At 33.7% G+C, this 12131-nt stretch overlaps 1 protein-coding gene across 1 annotated transcript; it reads left to right on the top strand.

Moving 5' to 3' along the window:
• Positions 1-3986: 3986 nt before the first annotated feature.
• Positions 3987-11695, top strand: LOC111515047 (ribosomal RNA small subunit methyltransferase NEP1). Its single transcript, XM_074172950.1, has 3 exons — positions 3987-4213; positions 4266-4505; positions 11332-11695. Exons 1-3 carry the CDS (start codon positions 4063-4065, stop codon positions 11652-11654), a joined length of 714 nt encoding a protein of 237 aa, XP_074029051.1. The 5' UTR covers positions 3987-4062; the 3' UTR covers positions 11655-11695.
• Positions 11696-12131: the final 436 nt, after the last annotated feature.

The following is a 12131-nucleotide window of genomic DNA, read 5'->3' as shown; positions in this document are numbered from 1 at the left end:
TGCGAACTGAGTGAAACATTCACATCGCACTCCCGTTAAAAGTATTCCCCCCCACCACTACATGTTCAAGGTTATATGACATGCATATATATCAAGGTTGTAAGATGCTCTCCAAGGTTGAACCTCAAGGTCACATATTAGGAATAGCTTGAATTCTCAAGTTCAAATTTCATGTTCGAAGTTATATAGCATACACATAGCTCAAGGTTGATCTTGAAGGTAAAGCACAAGTTCAGAGTCATGTATTGCAGATATAATGGATAAAATGAAGATCATATGATGTGACAAGGTTTAACATCGAGGTCACGTATTGAGCAAGGATAAATCTCAAGGTCGAATCGCATGGTCATATTGAACGTGCATAATGCAAGATCATGAGGTATCTTTCAAGACCAAACTTCAAGGTCACATATCGAGGAACAGACTCGAATCTCAAGGTCGACACCTATGATCAAGGTCATATCATCTGACACGTAACTGAAGGTCATATGACGTCATTCAAGGACAAGGTCAAATGGTGGGGGGAGGTCCTCAAGCGGCCTTAGACAACTACTTCCAACCTTTCGGATGGGTGAAAATTTTTGTTTTTGGGGGACAAAACTCCCACCTGTTTTTTTCCTTTTTTCGATATAACTTTGGAAGGCTTATTTGGAACCGTGGTAATTCCTGCCTCGTCGCAATTATATATGCGATTCGGAGAATATCGATGAGTTCCATATAAATGATCAAGTAGGTCGAAAAACGTATTAACATTTACCTCATTGAAGGCCGACGCTCTAGCTGCCGAAGTTTTCTCTGGAAGCCGCAGTGATAACTTCGTGTTCCTTTTTAAAAATCCGTAAACCCAATCTTTTTCTGCTACTTGTTTTTCATTATTAAATGGGTGAGAAATGTGGTTCCTAACAGCAAATTGATATGCGAGAGACGTAAGATCTGCTATGGTTAAACCAAAAAGTCGTTCTTCCATTTGTAAGACGTAATCGGCTAAAATCTTTTCTTGCTCCTTACTAAATACAGAACGATATCGTCCAAGTTTTTTATCAACAGGTTGACAATTGGTGCTTTTATTCTTCGTAATAGTGTCGTAACAGGAATATTGTACTGGCGTGCTGCCGCATTAACTGACATCCCATCCCTACAAGCAACCAGTGCCACTTCCATGTTATTTTTATCCCATGATTGGTAAGTTGTTTTTCTTTTATAGTTATACACCATCTTTTATCTGAAAATAAAAAAAAGCTTGATCATATCATGCGAAAAAACAACCATTTCACTTTGACAAATATTTCACTTTGCCCACAACACCTGTGATTCACTTTGCCCGCCATCCTACAACCGTTAAAAAAAATCCACCTGTTTATCTCAAACGGAAAAACAGGATCAATAAACACATTAAAATACTTCTAAACATGTAAACTATAGCTGACAAATAGATAGAGGATAAAACACTTACCTTTTCTTTATTATTCCTTACAGAAAACAGTAAAAAAATTACAACAAAACGTTCAAAAACACTAACAGTCGACCTGTCACATGAACGATTTCAGATAACAAGCTATGTTCACATGGCAGCACAACTTGAACCCGCCAATTTTAAAATAAAATATGCTGATTTTTCACTTTGCCCGCCTATTCCGCTTTGCCCGACCTTTCCCTACCTCTTTCAATGAAAGCATTATTGACGAATTTCTGAGGTTTGATGACAATGTGACAATCAACCTTACCCGTGAATATCAATAAGATTAGAATTGTTCGTGTGGATTGTAATATCACTGCCGTATATGGAAATGATAATGAAATGTACAGCATCTTTGAATTTGATGTAGAGCCCGAATATAAACTCACCAAGGAAGCTCGTATTGAACAAACATTTTTGCTTATATGAATCTACGATTTTTGTCCGATGATACGATTGCGACTCGGATATTGAAGTGATAAGAATTCATCCTCGATCAGAAAAAAATTGGAAGGGAAGAGAAATTCCTGAAATACTCCGTATACGGAAAAAAGAAAAGTTACGTTATATTCAAATGATATTTTAATGAGATTATTCTTGAACCTAGCGTCAGCGATTATTTCATACCCATCACAGATTATTGAAATATAAATTGTTGAAATCTCATCCAGACTGCTATTGTCAAATATTAATTTTATCTTATAGGAAATTAGGAAAATACATATAAATGTCCGATTGAATTCAAATTCGAAAGAAAACATTTTTATTTCATTAGGGAAAGTGGAAATTAAATCTTCCAGAATGCATATCCATCTCCCTAAAACCTCTACTTATGATTTTAAAAAAACAGTATTAGTGAAACAATATTGATGTTTCATTCCCGGTTCATGAAAAAAACAACAAATAACCTTTTGAAATAATTCTATGGCCTCAGCCTTTTTAACTTAAAGTCAATGTAATTGAATATATTTTGATTAACTGAACACTGACTTGCTCTGTTTTTTTTATTTCTTTCAAATCAATAATTTTGATAATTTTTATTGAACACCATAATCAAAAAATATATAATACAAAACAAAAACTACATCTAAGATATTTATTGTGATCAATACAAATTACAGATTCAAATTAATCTACAGTGAATAACCAACAATTATTTCCGAAGTTCCACTTCTTCTTCTTATTTTTATGGTATTTGCTTCCCTTACGGCGCAGTAGACCAAGTCTAGTGTGCCTCTGTCGTCCGTGTCAAACTACTAACTGGAACAGAAAAATATCTTCGTATTTTACCCTCCTTCACTTAGAATTCCTCACAAAATTCTCACATAACAGTTTCCAAAATATGAAAAAAAAAGGAAAAATCTTGATTTTGAAGTAGAAATAAAATTTGTATTTTCCATATAGAAGATATTTCAAATGTTGAATTTTCTAAAAAGCTCCTTTCATTTATGCTACCGATCCTTCATTACGAATATCAATTGTGATAATTATTGATTAAAAATATTGAAATATCAAAACACTAAATCAAAATATTTGAAACGAAGACACTGTCTTTTTTTCCTTGGTTTATTGCATCTACCAATAGGACGTATTTATCTTTCCATTTTTGTATTCCATTAGGTTAGCCATAGCTACAATGACCATCAGCAAGAAATCCCATGAAAAAAATATTTGTTCATAATTTCTTACTTAAGGCTATTTCATGTTGGAACGAACATCGCATAAAAAGTACGATTTAAAATGGCGTCGTGTTTATCGTAGAAAAGTTGAAAAAATTGAACTTTTTTGCGATTTCCGCAGAATGTTATACGTCAACATACAAAGTAGTTATATTGCTTTGACTCTCGTTTTTTCAGCCCATACATCGAAATTGAATCCGAAATGGACGAATGTGTCAGGTTGTTCAAATTATATCAAATTTACCGTAAAAAGCTTCATTGAGAAAACCTCGTCTTTATAGTGGGAAATATTTTCAAAAATAGAAGAAAATATCACAATCACAATATCACAATCTTGTGGCTGAAATAAATGAGAATTAGTGATCCAGGGAAATATTTCAACCATTTCAGGCTCACTCTCTCATTATTCAATAAATTATTGAATTTGGTTGGCCCCTCATTAAAGAAAACTCATTTTGCAAAAAAACCCCTCGCCCCTGCAGGCAGTAACGTTAAGATAAGTGGTTTGAGGACACGATTCTATTAAACCAAACTTGAGAAAATTGTTAGTCCTATATTCTGATATGGTCTTAAAAGTCGTAATTCGTATGAGTCGTATGTCATCATTCAGGTTCATGTAATAAAATTTAAAATTCAACAATGAAATCCCTAGATATTGCCCACTTCAACATAAACAGGGTATTTTGACAATTGAGCAAATTTACGGAACCGCAAATCGCAATCGTTCTAATATGAACTCGCCTTTATGCGTTAAAAACTGAGTTGTCTGTTCTGCTCTTTTATAAAGTCTATGTCTCATTGTCTCAAGGAAGTAAAGACAAAAAGAAGAAGAAGTACTTCTTTTTTCAAGTTCAATTTGAGGTTAAAATAGGTGTTCTCACTGTTCTCAGTTTTGTTTTTCCTGTCTTATAATCTAACTGCAGAAAAATGGGAAAAAAGCGAAAATTGAAAGAATCGAAAGAGGATGAGTTTGAATTTGATCCTATACCGAAACATTTGGTTGTTGCACATTTAAAGAATCAAGAAAAACGTTTGATAATTATATTGGAAGGTGCCCAACTGGAAAGTGTTAAGGTAGGTACAAAAATAATGTTTAATTTTGATAATCATTTATAATTTGTTTCAGGTAGGGAATAAATTTGAATTACTGAATTGCGACGATCACACACATGTTTTGAAAAGTAACAAACGTGATGTAGGATCTTGTCGTCCTGATATAACTCATCAATGTTTGTTGATGCTGTTTGATAGTCCATTGAATAGAGCAGGTTTATTGCAAGTTTATATACATACTGCTAACAATGTATTAATAGAAATAAATCCACAGACGAGGATCCCTAGAACTTTTAAAAGGTTCGGTGGCCTTATGGGTGAGTGGCGTTAAACTTTCATTTCCAATAGAGTCCTAAAAGAAAACTCAACAGTTTTTCAATAGGAGAGAAAAAAGACTAATGCGCGGAACAACTGCTAGTTACATATAAGTATTCAAATTGTTGAGGTTATTATCCATGATAATAATTATACAATTTTCATAAACACATTAGATGTGTTTCACTAACACCGTAGCTTTCTCGGTAGATATTTCTACTGGGGAAGCAACGTTTTTTTGAAAATTGTGTAATAGAAAGTGAAAACACTTTCCCAAAGTCAAAACAAAAATTACGGTCTCTCAACGCGCGTTTTACTAACCAAGTTAGCGTCCTCATGAGAACATTATGAATCAATAATGATCTCCCGAGGACACTGACTTGGTTAGCGAAACGACCGCCGAGAGACCGTACTTTTTGTTCTGGTGTTGGGAAAGTGTTTTCAATAGATTAATTTTACGCCAGAGGCTCCAGTATGAGCTATTGAAACCATAGATAGAGTTGTTAATTTTCATCAAGTAACAGGTCAGTCCATTCATTATTTTGAGGTCATGAAATGGTGTTAACATTTTTCCTATCTTAAATTTTCATCGAGAAAATGGGAAAAAAGTGTAAATTCAAAGAATCAAAAAAGGATTAGTTTGATTGAGTCAAGTGAGGTCAAATAATAAAACAATATTTCTCAAGTTGCCAAATTTTCATTCAGTTAATTAGTGAACATAGCCTTGAAAAATTATTTAGTGTCAAGTGCATATGATGATTCCAACTGACTGTAGCTTTTGGTAATTCATACAAGTGTATTTTGGAGTATTGAGTTGATTGAATATTACCCTCATTGAGACAGAACAATGTGCTTCTGAGTGCAGTGTTGCCAATTCTTCCTTTTTGATGGACTTTTGAGAACTCTTATATAAAATTGAATCTTGCTAAAACTCCAAATGGATTGCGGAAAGTGTCGTAACGAAGATTAAATTGGAAGTAAATTTGATAAGACATATAATGCAACTATCCAACTGTTTATGATGGCCATTAGCAAAATGAATTCAATATCAACATATTTCGACAGGAGATCACAATTTTGTTGAAGGAATGCCCTGATGAAACTCTAATGACAGTAAACGCTAAACTTGAAACTTCAACCCAAAATATCGGTACTTTAGGTTCGTTCCAACCAGTGTCAGAAACAGTTTCTGAGAGTCAGGATTCTGTGCAGTAATGTGATTGCGTTCCAACATGAGTTTCCAACCATTAGTAAACTATCAGTTTTCTGTTCCATCCAAGATTCAAACCTGTTCGAAATCTATCAGAATGATTTGAGGATTACCTTCTAACCATCAATCTGACGCATGCGTATTCCGTATTACTGTTTCTGTTTTATGTTCATGCAACTTACAAACAACATAACCTGCAAAAATTGTTATAAAATAAATTATGTATTAGCTGGCGCAGGAAAAATTGGGAATTCTTTAAGTGAATCTATAATATGAACATCTTTAATTACACAAATTAATTATTGCGGTGACCTCCCAGTTCCATGTTGATAAGTAAATAGAATAGAGATATAAAATACTGCAACCTTCTTTTACTCTCCAGAAATACACTTGATTAGATTCATTTTTAAAGAATTGAAGGGGTTATATTTTTAGGAGTGACATTCGTTGTGGAATGTTTGAAATACAAACTGAGTAGAGAAAAGTATCTTCTGTATAATTCAGTGTTCATATAGAAGTATTTGTTTCGAAAGAATTTTTTTTTCTTTCATGTAATTCAATGTTTATACGAAAGTAGCTGTTTCAGGAGGACAGTCTTTCAGTTTGTGTCTGAAAGTTACTTCTTTGCATGATCTACACATCCCTCATCCCCTTTTTTTGATTTAAGATGGAGTAGGAGAAAGCCAAAAACTTTCTTTCCCAAATTATTTTTAAAGGTTATGTTGAAATTCCATGCCAAACTTCAGTTGAACTATCAGCTGTTCCAATCAGAAATTTCAAATTAATCAGAAACCAATATTTACCAGACATGCGCGTTGACAACGATTTACAAACAGTTGGAAATCTGTTTGTGACTCAAGGTTGGAACGAACCTTTTGGAGGATAGCAACATTGACATGATAAAATTGCTACATGAAAATTCCAATCGGTCTTCTCAATCCCCTTATACTCAAGTGACTAAGTCAACCCTCACAGTTAAACCTACTACAACCTGCGCCGACTATTCTACTTCAATAAAATCTAAATCTGCCCAGACAACTATCTCCATACGAACAGTTCTATCACCAACTCAACTTGTTAGATGATATCATTATTTCATTTAAAGTCAGAATATCTCAAACTTTGTGATCTTAAGGAATTCAAACATTATTTTTCTCATAGATAATATAAAAACAAGATTTCATAATATTATGTTTGAACGTGATAGTAAACAAACTATTATCAGTCCAACCTGTACATCCGATTCTTCAGCAACCTTGTTAGATACTATTATCAGTAACTCCTTACTGAATATCTGTTCATCAGTGACCAGTTTTGGGCTTCCTGATCATAATATCATGCATTGTAACCTTACACATATAGTAAAACCAAATCCATTTCTGAAACAGGTCAGATCTTTTATGTTCCACAGATCCATATGTTTGACTTTGAATTTGAAACTGAACAAATTGATTGGAATCAGTTGTACCAACTGGATAGCCTGTTATCACTCTTTGAAACTCTTGCTACTTCAAAACCATCTTTAATTCGACCAGTAAATCCTCTTAACCATAGTTCACCAATACACTTCGAATATTGAGGAAACTGAAAATCAATGCCTTCGGGAAATTCAACAGAACTAAACTACTGTTCTGTAGCATAACTTTCCTACCGCTGGTAATTTACCTAATATGATTATGTTTTCGTTTGTCATCATTGATACCCTTTGCACCATGTTTGTTTACATATTTTCTTCAACCAATTTATCATTTCATATTTCATTCCCATTTAAATGCTCGTGATCTGTATCGACAGAATTATCGACATTATAGCTTGATCTATTTGCTGGTAAATGACGCTGTAAGTAACTTTTTTGGTATAATTCGAATTCACTTTTTATGTATTTCTGTATTTAAAAAAAGTACTACGGTAAGAAGTTCAGCACTGTACGATCCATCTGAAACTGGATTTGTCATAGTGGATTTGGCGTATTGGAAATGCAAACAAGTTTTTCTGGTACCTTAGCGGTATTGAGAAGGGAATTAATTTGAACTTTTCTGTTTGGTATGTATTATATCAAGAAATAAGAAACATTATTTATGTTCCTGTTTTTATTTTCTAGAAAATTACTCGTATTTTCAACAAATGTCTGTCATACTATCCAACCGATTGAGAATAAAATGTCTTTACCAGAAGTATTCTGCTTGGTGTGCGAACTTATTTTTTCCACCCCTCCTCAGTACTCTGTGTAATACCAACAACGCGTCTCATCTGAAAAGAAGTCCTACTTCTGTTATATGCTAAACCTCACCGTCAGAATACTAAAGCCATGTGGACCCAACTTAAGTCCTGGAACATTGGCAATAAAATGCAAATATTATCATTTTATTGACTCATAACCTGGCCAATACAACTACATTTAAAGCTTCTACAAAAACTCCTTTTTTTTCAGCATCTTTTGAGTTTATCCCTATTAGTCCTAAATTACTAAAACAACTACTTCTCAAGCAGAAGTCCCACCCACACTGAAGGGCCTGACAAAATCTTTTATAAAATGATTTGATTTCAATTAAACATTGCCTTTTCCCCTCAAACATATAATCAATTTATCATTTGAAACAGGCTGTGTTCCCATAAGAAGCCCTCCACAAAAGTAAATAGCTTCAGTGATATTCACTCTTTGAAACTGACATCTGTATCTCTCAAAACCGTTGAAGGAGTATACTATCTTAGATACAAGATTTTTTTAAAGAACAGCATATTCTTTCGTCGTACCGGTCATCAGACCCCTCTTTCCCAGTGGGCACTTTGGGCAAGTGCCCGCGATAGATAGGGGCCTCCCTCAGATCAAATACAAAATCCCTAGTTCCTGACAGATCACCAAAGGATAACCACTATTTATTAGATACCAAAAAACTTATATAATTCGAAGAAATCGAACCCAAATTACTGACTACAATACCATCTTACTAGCTTTCACATGCGCGAAGCTATTCTACTCTCGCCCAAAAATTAGGTTTTCCGACTTCAGCATGCGTAGATAAATTCAAATATATAATGGTATACTAAGCACATACACATTTTAAAGAAAAATCATCAGTAGTACACTCATCAGTGTGACTCGCTCCATTTAAATTGAGCGAAAGAAGCGAAGTATGAAGCTCCAAGTTTGAATTAGTAGGTGTACATGCTGCTGGGAGTGTATCGGAGGTAACAAAGTTTTTTGAAATGGTTCAGAAAGTGTACAACTTTTTTTCGGGCTCTACTTGTCGATGGAATATATTCACAGAACATTTAGGTTCAAAAAAGTTGTTAAAAGTATTTCACAAACCAGATGGCCAGAATAACAGATAACAGAATACTTGAAAATTATTGACAGTGAAAATGAGGATTGTATATTAAAATATATCAACTTTTGAAAGAAAACAAAATTGAAGACACATTTCCAAATGTAGAAATCGCATTGAGAATCTTTTTAAGCATGATGGTAACTAACTGCAGTCGGAAACGTTCCTTCTGCAAATTGAAAAGAATTAAAAATGAATTAGGAAGTACATGCTTCAAGAGAGATTAACCAGTTTGTCGCTGATGTCGATAGAATCTGATGTGCTAAAAAGCATAGATTTTGAAGAAGTGATTAACGATTTTGCCCATCTGAAATCTAAAAGGGTTCCTCTTCAAATAACAGATTTTTAAGCACTTACCTGCAAATGCTAAAAAAGTTACTTTTGTGGACTATATTACATTTAATTGTTCGTTTCATGTGATTGTTAATAAAAATAAATATTTAACCTTGTTTATCTACTTTCTTTGTCTATTCTAACAAAATAGTGTTCTGTCAAAGTCATAGGGGCCCCATTATCCTATTATGCCCAGGGCCCCCAATAGGTTAAAGACGGCCCTGCTGGTCATGCCTTCTTAAGGTCACAATACAATTTTCGTAGCATGTTCTTCGACACTTTCCTCAATGTCTTAGTCAACCAAGGCTTTTGATAACTGTCAACCTTGACTGCCTAATCGCCAAACCCCATTACTATGGGTTTAAAGGTCGAATTTCAGACTGGCTCTTCAACAGATCACAATTTGTCAGTGTAAATGATACCACTCATTTCAGACACTCGTATTGGCACTAATGACATACCTCAGGGTTCAGTACTCGCTCCCTTTCTCTATGCTATTTTTACATCTAACTTGCGGCAGTTGATGAGAGACTGTAATCTGCATATGTTTGTAGATGGCTACTTCCTCTAGTTGAACACAGCCTTGTCAAAAAATTTGCAGCGCTGATAAAAATAAACAATGATCTTCAACCATAAAGAGGGGATCGAGGAAAACTCCCTACCCCTAAACCCAGCAAAAAACCAAAATATCCTTATTGGGTCATCCTTCAACTTAAGCTGCCTGGATGAGTTCCCTGTATGTACTGACTGAAGGTAAATGTCTTGGTGTTATTTTTAACCAAGGGCCCATATTCTCCAAACAATTAGGTGTCATCGCAAAAAAAAACCTACCTAAGCCTTAATAAACTTATTTCCCTTCAAACGGATTCTGGACACGAATACTTAAAAAATGTTTTGCAACTCTCTTGTCCTCTCGCATACTAACTATGCTGACAGAGTTTATGGACCTTGTTTATCGCATGAAAGGCGTGTAAGATTGCAAAAAATTTCAAAAATCAATGCTTCGTTTTATGAAAGCCGTTCTTCCTAAATCAAATTTCATCCCCCTAATTAGGGAATTGCAACTTTAAAAAAAATTTCAAAGAGGCTATCCTAATTAGGCAGGTGAATTCAATATATTTTAACAAATTTCTTACAGTTTGTTTGTATTATTTGTTTTTATTAAACGGTTTTATTTAGCTTGCCGTATTTGTTGGGTCAAATTTAGTAATTGAGGTTTGGCCTCCTTCCTGTTGGCAGATTGATTTGATATTTGGTACACACATTTAGTTTTGATGACAATTCAATTTAATAAATATTGTATCATTGTAAATCCAAGATGGCCGCAGCAACTAAATGGCGGATTACATATTTTTTCACAACTACCCCAATATAGGTATTAAATGACAGGGCCTGACTGTATTGAGGAGTTAGATTGCAACATATTATCGGGAAATAAACCTCGTAATACTGAGGCACTAAATGAACTTAACAGAGTGAGAAGAATTGAATAACATAATTAGAAACTAAAAACTTGAAAATAATAGGCTACGCTACGCCCAACGATTTTATTATTTTTTTATCTGATCAATGCCAAGAATTGCTGAGGAGAGTGGTGTGGTGACTGCTACCTAGGACCTTCCGAATTATTTTTTAGCTTTTAGTACATTATCTACATCATTATTATCTTTTTTTTTAAAACTTTGTAACATTAATTTTTTTTACTTATTTTATTTCACTTGTTTTTTAGGCTTGGGTGATATTATTTTAAATGTACTTCCTCTTTTGTGCAATTTTGTATTTTATGACACAATAAATACTATTAGTATTATTATAAGTAACTGGCACACTTTACTGAGTTCCTTAATAATGAGTTTTTAAACTCAAGAGTTATATTTTTGCAAAATAGAAGCTCAACACTATTTGTGTCTGATTTTTTGGTTATATGTATTTTCTTACTGAAATGTGTTTTTTTTTCAGTACAACTTTTACACAAATTTTCAATAAGAGCAGATGGTGGGCCGAAATTGATGAAAGTAATAAAAAATCCTATCACAGACCATCTTCCAGTTGGTGTTAAAAAAATAGCCATGTCTTTCTCCTCAAAAGAAATTCAACCTTGTCGAGAGTTGGTGCCAAAAACTGAAGAACCAATCGCCATAGTTGTAGGTGCAATGGCTAGAGGCAGTGTTAATGTCGATTATACCGAGGATACTATATCAATCAGTAATTATCCATTATCAGCTGCATTGACATGTACTAAACTTTGCTCAGCATTTGAAGAAGCATGGAATGTAGTTTAAGAGGTGATTTTGTTAGTAAATAACTGTTTTTTTATTGTTTTGTTTTATTTTATTGTTTTCTTTCATTTCGGGATCAAGTCACAGTAGGAATATCTACTAATTTTAGGGTATAAAGTCATAATTAAAATGTATTATTCCCTACGAATAGGTAAAAATGTGCAATGGACTCGATACAACCATAAAAAAGCAGTTTTATGTTTTTAAAAAGGATATTTAGTAAATACTTCGAAAGTTGTTTAACATTTTTGCAAAGTTAATTTTTTGCTGCTATTCTAGAATCAAATGATGCTAGCTGTCACAGATGTCTGAACTAGGTACATTTTATGAATAGATGAACAGAGTATCATTTAAGAAATTAGGGTCTAAATCAATTTTGTGAAACTTTTTGCCATAAAAATTCAAACAAGTTGAAATTAATAATATTCTGTGTGAATCAATTAAAGCAAAAACAAGTGTTATAGAAGGAAAGTTATTGAT

Source organism: Leptinotarsa decemlineata, unplaced genomic scaffold (genome assembly GCF_025532065.1).
Source record: "Leptinotarsa decemlineata unplaced genomic scaffold, Ldec_3_MD MMD2_tig00000199_RagTag_RagTag, whole genome shotgun sequence".
In the NCBI taxonomy this organism is placed as follows: domain Eukaryota; kingdom Metazoa; phylum Arthropoda; class Insecta; order Coleoptera; family Chrysomelidae; genus Leptinotarsa; species Leptinotarsa decemlineata.
The sequence above is the reverse complement of the archived record's forward strand: the minus strand, read 5'-3'. Positions and strand labels throughout refer to the sequence as shown.